This window comes from Mesoplodon mirus, assembly GCF_964341445.2.
Source record: "Mesoplodon mirus genome assembly, chromosome: 15".
Classification (NCBI taxonomy): domain Eukaryota; kingdom Metazoa; phylum Chordata; class Mammalia; order Artiodactyla; family Ziphiidae; genus Mesoplodon; species Mesoplodon mirus.
In genome coordinates, this window is record NC_138991.1 from 3,454,707 (window position 1) to 3,475,594 (window position 20,888).

Below are 20,888 nucleotides of genomic sequence, written 5' to 3' on the forward strand. Positions count from 1 at the left end.
CCTTCACCACATTTGCTCCTTTGTCAATGGCAAATGTGTAGGTTATTGCCTTTCTGCTTTTTCATTCCATAAATACTTCTTCAATCCAATTCACTATGAGGTGAGTTTTGCAAGACTCCAAAATCTCCCAAGAAGCTAGCAAAGCAGAAACTTTTACACCACCACACTGCGAGATTTAGAAAGACTTCTGGTTATTTCCTTACACCCAAGCCTCTGATACACAAAATAAAAGAATCACACATTTATATCACCCAGCATTTTGTGTAAGCGGAATATAATTCAGGAAGAAAGTTTTTTGGTAACATGCTTTCAACACGGAACTTGAGACCTAGGAGTCATGGCATGGGCAAATCTCAAAAATCCCTTATTGCCAAATACAAAAATGATTGGTTGTCTGTAAACAATCATTTTGCAAGCTTTTATTGACCTGCTAGCCTCTATAGAATCAAAATATACATATAAAGTCTGGGTTTGAAGTTTGAATGATGAGAGGAAAATGCATTTTGATTTATTGTGTTTTCACTACCATTCAGTTCAAAATATTTTCTGATTTCCAATGTGATTTCTTCTTTGACCCATACGTTATTTAGAAGTGCTTTGCTTAACTTCCAAACATTTGGGGTTGTAAATTATCTTTCTTAATGATTTCTAGCTTAATATACTCTATATGGTTGTAATTTTTTGAAATTAGTTGAGACTTGCTTTATATCCTAGCATATGATCAACTTTGGTAAACAGTCAGTGTGCTCTTGAAATGAATGTGTATATTGCAGTGTTGGATAGATGGTTCTATTTATGGCATCAATCACATCAAGTCAATTATGTTGTTTAAATACTTGATATCCTTACTGATTACCTGTTTTTATTTGCTTGTTCTATCTGAGAGTTAAAATCTCTGCTTGCCATTTTAGTTTTGTTAATCTTATCTGCTTATATTTTGAGGCTATGTTATCAGGTGCATGCAGACTTAGAATTGCTATGTCATATCTTCCTCATAGATTGAGCCTTTTATGATTTTTAAATGTCCCCATTGATGACTAGTAAGACTTCTTGCCTTAAAGTTTTGTATCTGTAGCTAGATAACTAGATGAGATTCTTTTGGATAGTCTTTGAAAATCAGCCTATCTATCTATCTATCTATCTATCTTCAAAGACTAACCAAAAGAAGATAATATATACAGAAGGTCATATATAGAGAGGATATATATATATATATATATATATGTATATATCCTTTTACTTTCAACTTTTTCATATTCTTACATTTAAGGTGTATCTCCTATAAGAAGCACATAGTTATGTTTTTGTCTGACTAGTTTTGTTTTTTAATTAAAACATTTAGTATTTTACATTTAAAATTAAAAAGCTACAGAATAGTTCCATTACCCCTGAAATTTCTTTTCTTCTTTTTTTTTTTTTTTTGCGGTACGCGGGCCTCTCACTGCTGTGGCCTCTCCCGTCGCAGAGCTCAGGCTCCGGACGCGCAGGCTCAGCAGCCATGGCTCACGGGCCCAGCCGCTCCGCGACATGTGGGATCCTCCTGGACCAGGGCACGAACCCGCGTCCCCTGCATCGGCAGGCGGACTCTCAACCACTGCGCCACCAGGGAAGCCCCCCCTGAAATTTTTTTATGCTTCTTCTTTATAATCAAACCCTCCCCTAACCCTTAACCCCTGGAAGCCACTGATCTGTTCTCTGTCCCTATATTTTTACCTTGTTTAGAAGGTAAAATGGAATCACACAGAATGTCACTTTTTAATAAATTTATTTATTTATTTTTATTTATTTATTTTTGGCTGTATTGGGTCTTCATTGCTGTGCACGGGCTTTCTCTAGTTGCGGTGAGTGGGGGCTTCTCATTGCGGTGGCTTCTCTTGTTGCAGAGCACGGACTCTAGGCGTGCAGGTTTCAGTAGTTGTGGCATGCAGGCTCAGTAGTTGTGGTGCATGGGCTTAGTTGCTCCGTGGCATGTGGGATCTTCCCGGACCAGGGGTTGAACCTGTGTTCCCTGCATTGGCAGGCGGATTCTTAACCACTGCACCACAAGGGAAGGGAATGTCACTTTTTAAATCTGGATTTTTCACTTGGCATAATGCATCTGATATTCATCCATATTGTTGCATGCAGCAATAGTTTTTATGTTTGTTTTGTTTTGCTGATTAGTATTTCTTTTACAGATGTACCATAATTTACTGACTCATCATTTGATGGACACTTGAGTACTTTCCAATTTTTGGCAAAATTTTCACAAAGCTGCTAAAAGCATACAGATTTTCATGTGAACATAAGTTTATATTTCTTTTGGGTAAATATCTAGGAGTAGGCTTGTTGGATCACATGAAAAGCATATGTTAACATTATCAGAAACTCCTAAACTATTTTTCAGAATGACTGAGCTATTTTGCATTCTCACTAACAATATGTAAGAATTCCAATTGCTCTGCATCTTTGTCAGGTTTTTTATTTTAGCCATTCTAATAGTTGTGTAGAAGTATCGCATTGGGGTTTTAATTTGGATTTCTCTAATGACAAATGATGCATTATTTGCCATCTGTATAGCTTCTTTGGAAAAGTGTCTGATCAAATCCTTTGCCTATTTTTAACATATGAAAATCAATTTTAAATTTACTACATAAAACTAATTGTATTTCTATATACCAGCTATGAATAATTGGAAATCAATATTTTTAAAACAATATCATTTACAATATCACCAAACAAATGAGGTGCTTCAGTATAAATTTAAAATACTTAGGTATAAATCTAAAATATGTGCAGGATATGTTTACTCAAAACTTTTATAAAACACTGATGAAAGAAATCAAAGATGACTTAATTGAATGAAAAGATGTAGTATGTTTATGGATTGAAAGATTGACTATTAAGATGACAATTCCCTCAAATTTAAATTCAGTGCAAGCCTATTCAAAAGATTAGCAGAATTTTTATAGACATCCATAAGCTGATCCCAAGATTTATATGGGAAGGCAATCAACTTTTGGTTTTATTGACATTTTTGATTTTGCTGTTTTCAATCTTATTGATATATGCTTTTATCTTTATTACTTCCTTTTTTCTGTTTAAGATTAATTTGCTCCTTTTTTTAAGTTTCTTAAGAAACTAATGATAGCAGCTTAAATTATTGATTTGAGGCCTTCTAAAAGGAAAGACTTCTCAAATGCATGTTTGACATGAATTGACCTTCTTTATTCAAGTACACAAGTAACAGCAGTGACCGTTTAAGAACCCACTGTATGTCAATGGCTGTCATAGTTTTATTTATTTATTTATCTATCTATCTATCTATTTATTTATTTATCTATCTATCTATCTATCACACCACACGGCTTTCAGGATCTTAGTTCCCTGACCAGGGATCAAACCAAGGCCCATGGCAGTGAAAGCGCCGAGTCCTAACCACTGGGGCACCAGGGAATTCCCAGTCCTCGTTACTTTAAATGTTCACTTTCCCAAAAGCTTTTAAGTGTCTGCTCTCTGTGATGTTTCACCAATATTCATTAGTGTGTTCATTTCTCATCAGAAGACTGATAGGATGTAGGAACTGAGACTTATAACAACTTGCCTATGTTGACACAAGTGGAGAAATTGAGATTTGAACCTAATAATAACAAATGAAGTATTTTTTCAAGTCAGTGCATTGATTTGTTCTACAGATGCTGGTTGAGCACCTGGTCTGTGTCAGCACTGTGCTCAATCCCTGGGGCCACAGGGTGAATGAGAGCCTGTGATCCCTGCCCTCAGGAACTTTCAGTCTATGGAGGATACAGATGCAGGACACAATTACACCAACAGGTATGGGGTTAGTGTCATCTAATCAATGGTTTGTACAACATTAATGTGGTTCTCTGCTTCCTAGGTTTATTTTGATGTTGCGAATCGCTTAACGGGACAAACTGTAGATAAATCCTTGATTTTCAACATCAGGATCAGCGATGTGAACGATCATGCACCCCAGTTCCCTGAGAAGGAATTTAACATCAGTGTGAAGGAGAACCACACTGCAGGTATGCACGGTGGGGCCTCGGGGCTTCCTGTCCTCTCTGTTCCATGAAGGTTTTCCTGCTTGCATAGTGACAGGGCACTTGGTCCTAGCTGTCTTCAAGGAGACTTTTCCTGTTCACATCCCAAAGGTTGCAGAGTGTGGATTAGAGCAAAATGCTTTGAGGTCTGCAAGCCTCATTTTGTATTGGCAATGAACTGATGTGAAAATTGTCAGTTGGAAGAGCTGATACATAAATATCAATCTAAAATAAAGCCAAATGAATGAGGGAAGAAGCAGCAGAGGTGGGTGGTAGGATCCTGAATATCTCTGCAAATTTCTCATCTGTAAAATGGCAGCAAAATGGCATCTAAAATTTCTGAGCTATGAATCTGTGAGTCTTTAAATCCAAACCACCCTCACTAAAATGTGCATCTATTTTAATAACACAAAAGCATTATTTATTTTGCAAAACAGTCTCTAGGAAATTTGGAAAATTCCAAGAAGCAAAAAGATTGAAACGGAAAGCATCTCTAATACTACCAATTAGAGGTAAGTACAATTAATGTTTTAGTTTATATTCTTTCAGTATATTTCTTTGCATTTTATATGTGTGTATGTATATACCCATGGTATATTATATTTATATATGTGTATACACAGATTTATATATATAATTACAAATGTGTATTCGTATATCTACATGCTTTTTTTCATCCTTATGGTAGTACAAAATGTATATGTGGGGCTTCCCTGGTGGCGCAGTGATTGAGAGTCCACCTGCCGATGCAGGGGACACGGGTTCGTGCCCCTGTCCGGGAGGATCCTACATGCTGCGGAGCGGCTGGGCCCGTGAGCCATGGCTGCTGAGCCTGCGCGTCTGGAGCCTGTGCTCCACAACAGGAGAGGCCACAACAGTGAGAGGCCCGCGTACCAGAAAAAAAAAATGTATATGTGTATATATCAAATATTTATAAATATATGGACATGCTTTTTTATATGTGCATATTTATGAATTTTCTCTTTAAAAATGCAATTTTGCTGTTTGCAACCTAAGAGTATTCTCCTACAGCATCCTGTTGTGTCATATTTTATTTTATGGTATGCTTTAAGGTTTTTAACCAAACTTTTTGCCACCTTTTGCTATTTTTATAAAACATGCTTCAGTGAACATATCTGAGGTAAATGTGTGTGCCATTCAAGTATTTACTAAGCAGAAATTCAGACAGGTAGAATTGTTGGTTCAAACTGCACACACAACTTAAGTGTTGCAGTTTATCCATCTCCCAGCAACATATGAGACAGCTCAGTGTACTGTTCATCTCTGATTATTAAGTGCTTGAACACACGATAGCTTTCTTGGCCATTTTTATTTCTTTTATCAGTTGCTTGTTCTTTGTCCATTTCTGCTGGTGTGATTGTCACTTTTCTACATATATATTAACAATGTCTATGTCTCTATGTGCCAATATGTATTTCAAATATGTTTTCCTGGTTTATCATTTCCTTTTAAATTTCGCTTATAGTTTTTTTGCCACACTTTTAAAAATCGATTTACCAGTTTTGTCCTTTAAGCCTGCTACATTTGCAGTCATGACTAGAAAGTGCTTCTTGACCTTATGACTATTTATCCCTCTTTATTTTGTCCAGTATGTCTACAGCTTGACTTTGTAGTTAAGTATTTAATCCACTCTGGCGTATGCCTCAATGCCATTTAGCAAAGAATCATCCTCCTACTGGTTTGATAGGCTGCCTTTGGCCGACAGTAACAATTTAAAAAATTCTTTCCAAGTCAACCTATTTTTCAGATGTTAACAGTGGATTTGGATCAAGAAAATACTCCAAATTCTCATGTCCTTTACTTCCTTGTTTCCCAAACACCGTTACTGAGAGAAAGTGCTTTCTGGATTGACCGTATTAGTGGAGAAATACGACTGTCAGGATGCTTAGATTATGAGGTTATGCACACTTTATTGTTTTGGAAAAATGAAATGGGTTCTCGCTCTCTGAGCCCCAGACTTAGGGTTTCTGTTTGCAGTGAGAAACCCTCTGTGGCTAGACTGGCTACTGAAATTGCTAAAATGGACTATTTCTGTATTAATGTTCCCCTTTCCTGTGTCTGAAGGGCTTGACTTTCCTTTTCCTCTCCACTTAGACTGCTCCTCGGCTTGCATTACTAATCAGAGCGGAGGATTGTGGAGGACCACCGTTGTCATCCACGGCCATGGTTCACATACGTGTGCAAGACGGCTACAACCACATGCCACGTTCAGCCGGGACTGTGTAAGGCACCTGCGTGGCCTCGGCTTCTAAGTCCCCACACGGATGGCCTCCACGTCCTAGGCTTGGTTTTGCTGAGGGAATTCCCCATATCACCCAAGATGTGTGCAATGCTCCAAAATAATGTAAATTAGAATCAAGATGTCAACTCTATTGATAGAGAACCAGTTAATAACAGTCACGTGAGCTTACATCTTTACTATTTTGTGCCAGAAACTATGTTCAGAGCATTTACATGGATCCTTAGGTTCTTACTGGTTGGAGCTGCTGCATGATTTCCATTCTGCAGGTAAGAGAACCGAGGGGAGAATGGAGGATTCCTGCTCCATCCACGTCAGGGGTTCTCAATTTCCATACTGTTGACATTTGGGGCTGGAGGAAGGGTACGGGGTAGGGGAGGAGAGGCTGTCCAGTGAATTGTAGGATGCTGAGCAGCATCCCTGACCTCTGCCCACTAGATGCCAGTAGCACCTCCAGTTGTGACAACTGAAAATATCTGCAGACCTTGCAGAACTGGCCCTGGGTGAGAAGTCTGGGCCTGAGCTTTGCACACAACGTTCAGAGCTCTGAAATAGGAAAGATGGGTAGGTGGGTTCGGGCCTGGCTTTTCCAAGCTCACCTGATTTGTATATATTGGGTTCCACGCAGGATTTCACATGCTGCTAGGTCCTCAGGCTTGAAGAAAGTGTTGGCACCCACTGTTCCCATCAGTTTGGAAACACCATACCACTTAAAATACGGAAGATTGCTAAGAGAGAAAGTAAAAACCAGTCATGATCTACTTTCAATTTCTTAATTTTTCATTCTTCCATATGAACTTTTTTTTTTTTTTTTGCGGTATGCGGGCCTCTCACTGTTGTGGACTCTCCCGTTGCGGAGCACAGGCTCTGGTCGCACAGGCTCAGTGGCCATGGCTCACGGGCTTAGCCGCTCCGCGGCATGTGGGATCTTTCCGGACTGGGGCACGAACCCGTGTCTCCTGCATCGGCAGGCGGACTCTCAACCACTGCGCCACCAGGGAAGCCCCATATGAACTTTTAAAAGGAAAATGTCCATTGTATTTGTGTCCTTCTCCTGACCTCTCTCAAGGAGGCCTTTCCTGATGACCTGGTTAAATCCCCAACCTGACCCCTGCAACATACACACACTCAGTTCTCAGCTCCCTGGTGATGGGATTTTTGCTGTCTTGTTCACAGCACCTAAATCAGGATCTGGTACACAGTAGCCTTTGTTGAATAAATAAATGCTACAATTATTTTTTTAAACTGTCATTTAAAAAAATTAATTGTATAGACCAAAGTTGAAATGTTTTCAGTGAAAGCACCTCACCTAACAGTACATAATAACTGAAACATATTTATTATGTTTGAGTCTTGTTTCAAAATCCTTCTCTGGCTTAGTAAAAAGCTGTGCTCCCAAAAGTAGGACTGGAAAAAATATACGCTGTTATTTTGATGTGCTCATCTAGAGAAATTATCTTGTCACCAAAAGTGTTGAATAAGGAGCTATTTGAAAGATCTATTATATGTTAGAAAAATGATCATCTTAATTGAAATAATCATAAGAGCTCTATTTTAGGAGAAGATTTAGATTTTTTTTAGGCAGCATAAACTAAGGTATGTATTATTATTTTAAAAATTCTTTAGAAAGTAGTGCATCACGTTGATTTGAAGGGTACTTTTAAAGTTACTCAGCTATTCAGTTATTCAGACACCAAGTCACAGGGAGCAGGGAGAAGATGTTTGTTACTGATGCTTGTTCTGCTGTAACAGGCAGAGTTTCAGATCCTTAGAGGTCAAGTTCAATCACAAGAGGATATCCAGGTGGTTGTCTCCAAGGCCTATGTTTTCTTTCTTCTTTCTTTTTTTCCTTTTTCAATTGCATTTCTTTTCCTCCATGACACTGAAATGATGATTGCTTCTGTCAGTATAACATTTAGATGGCGGAAGGCTGAGCCAGCCAGGGCATGTTATGTCTTGAGGTTCAAGACGGTGATTCGCCATTTACGTCAGCATGGAGAGTGAAGTTCAATATATTAAATGGCAATGAAGAGGGACATTTTGACATTTTGACGGATCCTGAGACCCATGAAGGGATTTTCAATGTAATCAAGGTACATGCATCCCCGCAGGTAGCTGTAGATGTTGAGGCCCTTTCTGTAGGATTCCTGACAATGAAATAGGCGCCAACAGTGGTGATGATCCGTGTGTTCCGACCCCCATGGCCAGTGAGGAAGGCAGGGCTGCACAATGATTTCTGCCATGGACCCTCAGCCCTTTTGCCTTCATGGCTTCTCCCACCAAAATTATACATATCAATATTAAAGATTTTTTTTAAATTCTTTAATTAATTTATTTTTGGCTGCGCTTGGTCTTCATTGCTGTGCATGGGCTTTCTCTAGTTGCGGTGAGCAGGGGCTACTCTTTGTTGCGGTGCGTAGGCTTCTCATTGCGGCGGCTTCTCCTGTTGCAGAGCATGGGCTCTAGACGCGGGCTGCAGTAGTTGTGGCACGCAGGCTCAGTAGTTGTGGCATGCGGGCTCTAGAGCGCAGGCTCAGTAGTTGTGGTGCACAGGCTTAGTTGCTCCGCGGCATGGGGGATCTTCCTGGACCAGGACTCAAATGCATGTCCCCTGCATTGGCAGGTGGACTCCTAACCACTGTGCCACTAGGGAAGTCCCTTAAAGATTATTTTTGATATGACTAATTACTCCAACATTAAATTTTTTTTGTTTTAGGCAAAATTAAATAGATTTATATAGTCCCTAACATTTTTTTCTCCTGTTGTGATAAAAGCACTTAAAGTATTTTCTCTAACCCTATGAGTTCATTGTTTTTCCTCCTGGGTTTGAAAGAAATTAGAACATTTGCACGGACCTGTAAAAATATTGTGGGGTCCTGGCAGTTTGCCTGCCATGACTAGTGGAGAGTTGGCCCTGCAGTAAAGTATTATTGTCTCACTTACTGATAAGGAAACCGAAGCCCAGAGAGGTTGGGTTGTTTTCAGGAAGTCACACAGCTGGAATAGCGGTTCAAACTGGGGCAGTCTGGTTCCAGTGCCTGCAGTCTTAGTTGCTCTCAGTGGACCCTAGAAGGACCAGTGCCTCTGGGGCAGTGCAAGTGGGTCAACCTGGGGGTCAGTTTCAAAGGCAGGTCTGAGTTAGTAGGTCTGGGCTGGGGCCTGTCTCTGCCTGTCAGTGTAACAAGCTCCCAGGTGATGCCGATGGGCCACATCCACCCTGTGAATAGCAAGGCTCTGTGGATTCTCTACACCCGATGCCTGGGGCTGAATTTCCCAAATATTCCGAGTCTTTCAATCCTTTTAAGTCACTGACCACTTTGCACCCCGAATAGCTATGATCATTAATATCTATATTTCCCTAAGCTCCCCTAATTTTTTTGCAGTAGAGTTGTCACATTAATGTTTTATCAGGTTATGGGTTTTGTTGCATTTTTCATTACCCTCTAATGGATGGTGGCTCTTTTCAACCAGGAGCAGGGAGGGGAAAAAAAGAACTCCATAAGTGATCTGAAAATGGGCTGACGACTGTCTTTTGATCGTTATCAAAGATGACGTAAATAATAAATGAAGCACAAAAGCCACAGGTGCTGGGTTGGCAGTGACACGCGCGCTGCGCAGGCTTCGTCTGGCCAGCAGAGCTGCAGGTGCTAATGCAATCTTCCCTCTGCGGCGGCCGCCTTTGGACTGCGAGACTCAGCCAGTGCGGAGCCTGGTCGTGGCCATGGAGAACGAGGAGCCGTTCTTCTCCTGCGAAGGGGGGCAACTGCAGAGGCCCCACAGGCTGTGGCCAGCACCACTGCGAGTGTGCGGGTGGCCAGCGTCAATGACCCGGCCGTCTTCCTCCCCGGGACCTTCATCATCAGTGAAGGCGACGGCGCTGGGCCTGGGACTCAGGTGGGCATTCTTAATGCTACTGATCCCGGACAGAACTGCCAGCTGGATAAGGTGGGGAGACAGGAGCGGGACGGGTGGTGGGTTATGCAGAATGAGCCACATGCCCCAGAGGATTTCTGTTGGAAATTAGCTCCTTTCATGTGCTCCTGAGGACGACTCCATTCCAGTTATGAGAATACCAGAAGCCACCCAGAACACACTTCCCCAGGTTCAATGCCTTCTTGTTTCTATAGCAGTCTCTGACCCCCAAAGGTGGAATCCACTTGTCCGTTTCCTTTGCATTTAGCACAAAATTCTTTTACAGTTTTTTCTTGTATTAAAAGAATTTGTTATGTATTTCTAGTTCCCCTTTATCAAAGGTTGTAAACTGGCAGCCCTCTGGCTTCTGGGCAACAGAAGTGTTTTCTTTTTCACTGTGGTAAAATGTATGTAAAGTTTACCACTATCAACATTTTCAGGTGTGTAGTTCGGGAACATTAAGTACATTCATATTGTACTTCACAGTGTACCCTCACCACTGTCCATCTGCAAAGTCTTTCCATCCGTCCCTTTTCATCTTCCTAAACTAAAACTCTGCCCCCAGTAAGCAATAACTTCCCGTTCCCCCCACCCCCAGGACCTGGCACTACATTCAACTTTCTGTCTCTATGAATGTGACTGCTCTAATTATGTCATATAAATGGGATCACACAGGACTTGTCCTTTTGTGACTGACATATTTCACTTAGCATAATGTCCTCAAGTTTACCCATGTTCTAGCATGTGCCCCAGAATTTCCTCCCTTTTAAAGCTGAGTAATATTCCATTATATGTATATACCACACTTTTTATCTATTCATCCCTTGATGGACACTTGGGTTGCTTAGTGTTTTGTTTTTAAAAACAAAGTTTCGATAATCCCCAAGAAGGTGGCAGAGTGGGAAGCACCAGGAATCTCTCTCCCCATCCAGACAGTTGTGCTGGCAGAATCTGTCTGATGTACCTATTTTGGAACTGAGGAATCTGTTGAAGGCTTGCACCTTCCAGGGGAAGGCAGACTGTAAGCTGTGGTTAATTTTGGTCCATTTCAACTCTTAGCACAGTACCTTCCCCAGCGGCTACCCTTCCCCACCTCCAGCCCCACGGAAGGCAGCTGTGAACGTGTCTCTGGAATTGCGCACACTGCTTGTGGGAGCCGGGGTGGGCAAAAAATTAACAGAAGTTAATTCCCTTCTTATCAGTAATTACTTTATATATAGAAAGATTAAACTCTCCAATCAAAGGACAGATTGGTAGAATGGATAAAAACACATGATCTGACTCTATGTTGTCTTCAAGAGGCTTTCTTGAGATCCAAAGACACTAACAGGTAACCTAACACCATATACAAAAATTAACTCAAAATGGAGCAAGGACCTAAATGTAAGACCTAAACTAAGACAACTCTTAGAAGACAACATAGGACAAAAGCTTCACAGCACTGAGTTGGCAATGATTTCTTGGATATGACACCGACAGCACAGATAACAAAAGAAGAGACGGTCAAAGCAGACTTCAGGACAATGGGGACAGTTTGTGCACCAAACGACACTGTCCGCAGAGTACAAAGCCGGAGTGGGAGAAAATACGGGCACGTCGCATATCTGATAGGGGGTCAATATCTAGACAATACAGAGAACTTCCAAAACTCAACAAGAACAAGAACAGCAAAACCCGTGATTCAAACATGGGCAAACAACTGGAGTGGACATGTCTCCGAAGAAGATACACAAGGGGCCAAGAAACACATGAAAGATGCTCAACATCACTAATCATCAGGGAAATGCAAATCAAAACTACAGCGAGATACCACTTCATACCCGGGAGAACGGCTACCATAAGAAAAACAGAAAACAACTGTTGGGGAGAATGTGAAGCAATTGATACCCTTGTGTACCACTGATGAGAATGTAAAATGGTACAGCCTCTGTGAAAAACAGTGTGGCAGTTCCTCAAAAATTAAAAATAGAATTACCATGTGATCCAGCAATTCCACTTCTGGGTGCATACCCAAAAGAACTGAAAACCGGGTCTCAGAGTTATTTGTACATCCACGCTGATAGCAGCATTATTCACAATAGTTAAAACGTGGAAGCAACCCAAGGGTAAGCAGAATGTTCTCTGTACGTGCAATGGAGTAGTATTCAGCCTTAAAAAGGAAGGGAATTCTGCAACATGCTACAATATGGATGAACCTTAAGGATATTGTGCTAAGTGAAATGTGCCCATCACAGAAAGACAAATTCTGTGTGATGCCACTTATAGGAGGTACTTAGAGTAGTCAAAAGTCATAAAGACAGAAAATATAATGCCAATTTCTAGGGGCTGGCAGGAGGGGAATGGAGAGTTATTGTTTAATAAGTACAGAGCTTCAGTTGTACAAGATTAAAAGAGCTATGGGAATGGATGGTGGTGATGGTTGTACAGCAATGTGAAATATTTAATACCACTGAAATGCACACTTAAAAATGGCTAAGGTGGTAAATTTTATGTGTATTTTACTGTGATAAAAAAAGAAAAAAATAATAAAGCTACCATCATTTAAAAATCAAGAGATTAAGCTAACAACCCGAATTATCTGGATGTTCTTGAAAAAGAGGAAGATTCGGCATCACTGGGTCTGTGTCCCACGAGGTCACGATCATCTGGGGCGTAGAGAGGGTCCTGCATCATGTCCCTTCCACCTCTCACTCAGCGGTTGGCCCCAATCCCCATCCAAGCAGTTCGCTCATTTCTGCCAGCTGCTCGGACTGTCGCGGGCACAAGAGTTTGAGATTCTTCCTTAGAGCAATGCTTCTCAACTTAACCATTGAGAAGGACCATATTTTGCTTCTTTTAATTTCCAATTCACTGTGGAGTAATAATTTTGTAAACTATTAAAAACTACATTACAAAACATGATGATGTACTCGGGGGTCACAGTACTGCCACTGACTATAAAAACTCCCCGACACTTGCTCCCAGTTTCCACTATTGTCTCATTGTGGGCAGCTAACCAAGAGCTCCAGACCGGCACGGGTCCACGCAGGTGCCGAGTTAGAATAAGAATCACCTGGAGGGCCTGTTAAAATGTCCTTTGCTGGGCCTCACCCTTGTGGTTTCTGATTATGAGGTCTGAGGTGGGGACTGAGATTTGCATTTCTAGCAAGTTCCAAGGTGATGCTGAAGCTGCTGGTCCCTGGACCTTGCTTTGGGAACACCCATGTAGAGCCTGTATCTGATTCAGTGCTGTATTCCCATCCCTACAGTATGGTTGGTCCCTTTAAAAACCATGACCTGTCAAATATCAGAGAGATAGGTACTGACCTTTTCCAAAGCCTTTACACAACATGAAAGAGAAGGCACGGAAACTCCCTTTCTCTGGCCCTTTGGTGGAGCTGCACCTTTTCTGTGTTTGCCTGTGGGTACAGGCCTTTCCTTCTGCAGGTCCCTCAGGAGGAGCAATGGCTGTGCCTGGCATTCCGGCTTGGTTCCAATGGCTGCCTTCTTTTTTTTTTTTTTTTAAGGGTTTTAATTTTTTTATAAATTTATTTTATTTATTTATTTTTGGCTGCGCTGGGTCTTCGTTGCTGCACACGGGCTTTCACTAGTTGCGGTGAGTGGAGGCTACTCTTCATTGGGGTGCTCGGGCTTCTCTTGTTGCAGAGCACGGGCTGTAGGTGCACAGGCTTCAGTAGTTGTGGTGAGCAAGCTTAGTTGTTCTGCAGCATGTGGGATCTTCCCGGACCAGGTCTCGAACCCATGTGCCCTGCATTGGCAGGAGGATTCTTAACCACTGTGCCACCAGGGAAGCCCCCGGATGGCTGCCTTCTGATTCCAACAGGTCTTGGGGAATTCCGGAAGGCTAGGTGTGCCCGCCCATGAAAATGGCATCAGGTGTGCACAGGTGCGGGAGGATGTAGACGACCACGTTGCCTGACCGGATCGCCCACGTTTGAATCCTCTGGGCTCCAGGGTAATGAAGAAAGTCCTGTGCTTCTCTGCAAGGGCAGGCTGCTTTTAACAGTAAGCCACCAGCACCTGCAGGCAACTGAAATTGGCTCTTTTCCAGGACGAAATGTTTTCCCTGAGGTGGACAGGGTTACGTGCAGCCCGACAAGTACAAGGCTCTTCCTATTCCGTGAATACCCATCTAACACTGTAGTCTGGCCTCAGAACCCTGGGCCTTCGTCAGATTCGTGAACGCTCCTAACTTCCTAAATTCACGATAGGAATTGTGTCTGCTGTGATATATTTGGATTTGTCTCTCTTGACGTAACGTGTTAACTTTAAAAATTGCATGTGTTTACTTCTACAAGATACGAACTGGCTTATGATCCGGCAGATTGGGTCAGTGTAGATGAGCTCTAAGGGGCAGTAATCACCAGGAAGCAAGTTGACCGCAAATCCCCTCACGTGAATGACAGCTTTTACATGATCATCGCTCATACTTGTCGATGATGGTAAGGGTTGACCCAAAATTGTCAGGGGGGTGGGGATGTATTTTCTTGCTTCTTGAGGGAAAATGACATGGTTGAGTGTCTTCAGAACACTGGGGGAAATATAAAATAAACCTTTATATCACTGTGGATCCATACTGGTGATTATTTTTGATGATAATTCTTGAAATAGCAAACTAGGGGGCTCTGCCTTGGAGAGAGGGGCAGCGTTCATTCAGAGACAATGAACCTGATCAGGGCGCTGCCACCGCCCCAGCATCGTTTTCATCTGTTCATAAGACAACTCTCCAGCTCTTTGTCAAAGCCAACTGCATATGATAAACATTAGCACAGTTTCCCTGTACTTGGACCAGCTTATAAGCTCATGTAAATGTGACCATACAAGACAAATTTGTTATCAACCAGGATGCATGGTCTCATGAGCATGTTTTAACACTTTTCTCTATAATCTCCCAAAGCTGGGTTTCTAAACCTACCAAAGCATAAAGCTGAATAAATAAAAAATTTCAAATAACTTTAGTGATTGTATTTAAGAAAAATCTGTAAAAACCCAGGTTCCCAGGGCTATGTGGTTATATATCCCATTTGTATAATTAACAGTAGAATGTTGGTTAGGGAGATATCAAATCTGTGTTCCTAACTGGTGTTAGGTGAGGAGGGCTCCATGATTCTGTTAGGGATGGTTTCACGAATGGCACTTTTTTCAGTGGAATAGCTTTTAAAAATTAAGCTTTTATTTTGAGATAATTGTAGACTCACATGCAGTTTTACAAATAACGTAGTGATATCCTGAGTACCCATTGCCCAGTGTCCCCCAGTGGTACCACCTTGCGAAACCCTAGTGCAGGATCACGACCAGGACTACAAGATGCAACACCAGTCTGGGTGCAGACTTTTTCATCACCACGTCACACGCATCCCCCCCTCCCTGCCCCCCTGCCCCCCTGCCCCCCAACCCCCAGCCTCCAGCCTTAACACCTTGCATGACTGATGTTTTTTTCTTTTTTAATTTATTTATTTATTTTATTTATTTTTGGCTGTGTTGGGTCTTTGTTGCTGCGTGCAGGCTTTCTGTAGTTGCGGTGAGCAGGGGCTCACTCTTTGTTGTGGTGCGCGGGCTTCTCATTGCGGTGGCTTCTCTTGTTGTGGAGCACGAGCTCTAGACACCCAGGCTTCAGGAGTTGTAGCACAAGGGCTCAGTAGTTGTGGCTCGCGGGCTCTAGAGTGCAGGCTCAGTAGTTGTGGCGCACGGGCTTAGTTGCTCCTCAGCATGTGGGATCTTCCTGGACCAGGGCTCGAACCCATGTCCCCTGCATTGGCAGGCAGATTCTCAACCACTGCACCACCCGGGAAGCCCATGACTGATGTTTTAATCTACTCGGTGATTCTACATTTTACCTCATTCTACAAATGATGTGAAGGGGCAAGTGTTTTGTTTGTTTGTTTGTTTTTTAATTTTATTTATTTATTTATTTTTGGCTGTGTTGGGTCTTCCTTTCTGTGCATGGGCTTTCTCTAGTTGCAGCGAGCAGGGGCCACTCTTCATCGTGGTGTGTGGGCCTCTCACTGTCGCGGCCTCTCGTTGCGGAGCACAAGCTCCAGACACGCAGGCTCAGTAGTTGTGGCTCACAGGTCTAGTTGCTCCATGGCATGTGGATCTTCCCAGACCAGGGCTTAAACCCGTGTCCCCTGCACTGGCAGGCAGATTCTCAACCACTGCGCCACCAGGGAAGCCCAAGTGTTTTGTTAACTTATCCTGCCCAGATATTCTGAATTTTCAAAAAGCAGTAAAACAGATTGAGCCCCTGCAGTAAAGTTTATGACTTTTAAAGGGAAACGGCCTCAGTGTTTCTATGGAGTGATTCTTTTCCCAGAGGCTGAGAACGCTAATTTCCCAGGGGTCTGTGTGCATGGAGCAGCCTCTTTAGTTAATCAGCAACCCTCCTGGAATTCCCCCGCCACAGGTGTTCTGCCACGGACGGGGACGGGGACCATGCTGCTCTTCCTGTCAGACACCAATGACAATGCGCCCACCCTCCACCCTCGGTCTCGATACCTGGAGGTCTGGAGTCTGCAGGAGGCAAGCCCCTCCCCATCGAGGCAGAGGATGGGGACCAGGAGCCCTACTCCGACCCGTTCACCTTCAAATTGGACAATACCTGGGGAAACACAGAAGACACGTGGAAACTGGGGGAAAATCATGGTGAGTATTCACATTGGTCGGGGATAAAGGATGGAAAAAGACAGAAACCTGACTTCCACAGACTTAAGCAAAAGAGGAATGTGTTAGCTATGTAACCGAGAAAGAGGCCAAGTGAGCCTGTGTCCCAGCAGAGCTGGGGGCTCCGAGGACTTCCTGGAGAAGGCAGCTCCAGACCTTGGCCCTGCCTTTCTCTGGGTCCTTTCACCTTAAGGCAGGCTCTGCTCTGGAGGTGGCAGGGTAGCAGCTGGGAGTCCCTGGGACTCATCCTGGCACCTAGCAAGAAGGTGTACCTCACTGCAAGGCTTGAGTTACCTGTCCTGCTCAGCATCGTGGGTGGGGAGGGCAGAAATGCTGATTGGCTGTCTCTGAGCCCACCCCTGGATCTGGCTGGGATCTGGGCTTAGCTTCTCTTGACCCACACAGGCTGAGAGTTCAGGAAGTGTGGGCTCCCCCAAAGGAAAATTGGGGTGCTTTAACCAGGAGGAACCACCGGCATCCAGTGTCAGCATCCTACTTTGTGCTTCTATTAACTGGTCTCTAGGATGTAACCTGTTTTTTAGTTGAAACTGTGAGTCCATGTTTACAGTTGCCAGACCCGGAGTGTGCCGTAAAGCATTGAAACGTACCCCCAAAGAGGTCTGGTCTTCCGGGAGGTGATCTCCAAGCCCTCGGAATACCCTGCGTGATAAAAGTGTCTCTGTTTACCTAGGGGAGGGGATCTTGTGTCCATCAATAGGAACAATGTGATTTAGGGTGTGACCTTTGGGTCATGTACGCGTGTGGGTGTCAGTTAATCAGCCATGTAGGTGGCTAACCAGTTTTACAAGACCAAGTTCTGATAAAGACCCTGGACACAGGGCTCGGTGAGCTTCCCTGGTTGGCAATATTCCATGCATCTTGTCACTCACGGATGCCGAGAGGTGATGTGGTCCTGACTCCATGGGCAGGAGAACTGGAAATTCTGCATTTGATACTTTTCTTAACTCTGCCCCATGTACTTCCTCCCTTGACTGATTTGAATCCATATCCTTTCAGTGTAATAAACCCTAACCCTGCATATACAGTTTTCAACCAGTCCTGAGTCCTTCTAGAGAATTATCAACCTGAGGGTGGTCTTGGGGACCCCTACACTTGCAGCTGGTGTCCGAGTGAGGGTTGCTCTGGCGACCCTAACTTCATACAGAGCCTTGGCACACGGGAGGCACCTAGGAAATACCCACTGAGCAGTTGAACAAATGCACAGGTCAATGCAGCTAAGGTCCCTCTCCCTCTGCAGGTCGCTCAGTGGAACTTTTAATGCTGAGAAGCCTCCCACATGGTGACTACTTGGTGCTGCTTTTCATCGGAGACAAACAGGGACTTTCCCAGAAGCAGACTGTCCATGTGAGGGTCTGTTCCTGTCCCGGTGGATTCACGTGTGCAGAGCCCTCCGTCGAGAGCCGGGCTCCTCCAGGGGGTCCTGGCCTCTCTCTGTGCAGCGTTCATAGCTCTGGCAGGTCAGCAAATACAGGAGCTATCCTGGGAATGCGGCTCCTCTCCCCAGGCTGTGAGCCAAGGGGGTGAGTCCTCGGGCGTGGGGAGCAGAGGATGGCTGAGGTCAGCGCGACGCCTTTGAGAATAACCCCTATAACCCCTGGGCTCGTCAGAGTCCCCGACTCAGATCAGAGGTTGCCACCCTGGTCAGAAATGCTGCCTGCCTGGCAAAGGCAGCTTCTACTTAGTACACAGCAACTTACAGCCATGGAATCTATAGATGGACACTGTCTGAGGGTGACTGTATGGTTTATAATAGCTGAGGGCAGCAATGAACACAAGCTCCCAGGGTTGGCAAAGGCTAATGAGGAAGCTCAATTTTCAAGGAAATAATAAAATATTACTGGTCACATGGTATTAATCAGTTCAACAAATAGTCATCTCACACCTACTTGTGCCCCAAGCTTCGCTAAGTGCTGTGGCTACAAAGATGATGAAGGTGCACTTGACCCCTGAGTTCATGGCTGAGTTACAAGTTAGCAGCACAGGATCCTGTTGGCACCTCTGATCTAGATGAGCTTGTGCACCTCGTTTCCACCTTTCTCTCATCACAGCCGCTCTGCTTTTCCTGCTGAGATGCTATTTTGTGTCTGAAGCCAGAGGCAGGGATGCTCTATCCCGTGTGAGGAAGGCATCCAGACCCTGATCCTGTGGAACGACGAGAGTGGAGCCGCCCCTGTCCAGGTAGGGGAACTCAGTGCTTGTGTTTCATGTCGATGCGCGTTAGGCACGGCTGTACTGTTCTCACTCACTGTCCTTTCTCATTTCACCATCTCACCATATTTGAATAGCAAATGGGAAAGAAAGTCCTGTGAAAATTGTCCAAGCCCACTAAATTGATTTATTGTTTTAGGGCATTGGTTCTCAACTGGGGGCGATTTTGCCCCCCCTTTCCCCCTGCCCCCAGGGGACAGTGGGCAGTGTGGAGGCATTTTGGTGGTCACAACTCAATTGGGAGTGCAGTGGGGGGATGAGGCTTTTGGCGTCTGGCGGATAGAAGCCGGGGAGGCTGCTGAACATCCTACCGGACACAGGACAGTCCCCACAACACAGAAGTCACTGGCCCGAGTGTCAGCAGTGCCCAGGCCGAGAAGCCTTGTTTAGGAAACATGGCCGTTGCCGGGCGGAGCTTCTCTAAACGGAGGACACGCTCTGCTCCCTGATCACGTGAGCCCGCGCTGGCTTCCTGGCCGTGGGGTGGGGTGAGGTAAGGCAGAGCCCACTCCTGCAGCCTCTCCAGCAGAGGTGGCGCAGAGAGCCCGCTGGCCCTGCAGGGACAGCCCTGGGCCTTCGTCACGGTGGGCGAGTCATCTCTGCGCATCCTCAGCTGCGAGCGAGGGAGGATGAAGCCAGCCTCACAGTCGGTTGTGGGTCAAGGAAGAAGAAGCCCGTGACAGCACCTCACAAGCCTCCAGCACAGGTGGAAGCAGCCAGCGACGGCTGGGTTTTCATACCTGCCGCTCCTGACCCTGGCCCTGCCTCGGCCCCGTCGCCCTCGTCACCAGCTGGGCCCTGAGATACGAGCACTGTGAGCGCCCCTGTCTGTCTTCACGTCACCCTGAACAAAGGCTGGTTGAGCCGAAAGACGAAAGCCAAGAAACGTCAAAAGGGACACCGTCTTTCACGCAGAAGATTCAGGTCGCCTCATCTGCTGTTGTCTGAGACCTGTACCCTCGGTTTTCTCCTGGAAGGAAGAGACTTAGTGAGATGATCTTGGGAAAAGAGAGTCCAGTGAACTCTGGTCCCTGGCTCGGGTAAATAGGGAGATATTCTAAAAGATGATTGGTGGTTGGAGAAGCTGGTGGTTGACCAAGACTCCTAGGGTTCTTCCCACATTTTCTCTCCTCTGTTGGCACAAAGGAAGGGGAAGTAAGAGCCTTGGACCACGCTGAGGATGCACACACCTGTAAGTCCACGTCTGTGCAGGCCTGCGTCCAGCCCTCCCTGTCGTGGGGACAGGAAGGCAGAGGCATGGTCCGAACTGTCTAGATAGTTGGGATTCCCAGAAGGAATGCCCCCTGCCCCCAGCTATGAGAACAGCAGCTACCTGTTTTGATTTGTTTGTGTAATTTTAAGAAGGAAACCATCCTGACAAACAACAGTCCTTTGTGGGACAGATAGAATCCCCTGCCTCAGGCAATTCTACTCGGCTCTGATGCTCAACCATCCAGGAAAATGGAAAGAGCTCCTGAGCCAAGGGGCTGTGCTTAGCCTCCCACTTGGTGGGTGGAGCTGAGGCTGCCCAGCTGGAAGGAGGCCAGTGGGGAGGGCGTCTCCCCAGGCACTGGCTGAGGGCACTGCCAGCGTGGGAGAGGTGCTGGTGATGCCTGTTCTTGTTGGCCAGCTGCTTAGTGGTTGTCTTTTTGGGAAGGAGGAGCAGCTACAGAAGCAGAGTGTGTGGAAGGGAAGCTTGGTCATTGCAGGGCTAGGCCAGGAAGGTTGGAGGGGATCTGGTGGCATTGACCAAGGGCCAGCTGTCAGAGGGACAAGAGCACCCAATC

At 44.7% G+C, this 20,888-nt stretch overlaps 1 protein-coding gene across 1 annotated transcript in view; it reads left to right on the forward strand.

Moving 5' to 3' along the window:
• CDH26 (cadherin 26) overlaps positions 1–20,888 on the forward strand; it is a gene marked incomplete at both ends in the record, with an annotated part of 34,005 nt that overhangs the window by 4,587 nt on the left and 8,530 nt on the right. The window contains 17 exon segments of the mRNA XM_082645791.1: positions 3,878–4,025; positions 5,792–5,958; positions 6,156–6,283; positions 8,240–8,393; positions 9,977–10,073; positions 10,076–10,245; positions 14,036–14,088; positions 14,511–14,559; positions 14,563–14,643; positions 14,645–14,654; positions 16,616–16,714; positions 16,717–16,854; positions 18,131–18,290; positions 18,292–18,350; positions 18,942–18,992; positions 18,995–19,071; positions 19,662–19,754. Of these exon segments, the coding sequence (XP_082501917.1) occupies positions 3,878–4,025; positions 5,792–5,958; positions 6,156–6,283; positions 8,240–8,393; positions 9,977–10,073; positions 10,076–10,245; positions 14,036–14,088; positions 14,511–14,559; positions 14,563–14,643; positions 14,645–14,654; positions 16,616–16,714; positions 16,717–16,854; positions 18,131–18,290; positions 18,292–18,350; positions 18,942–18,992; positions 18,995–19,071; positions 19,662–19,754 (1,734 nt within the window).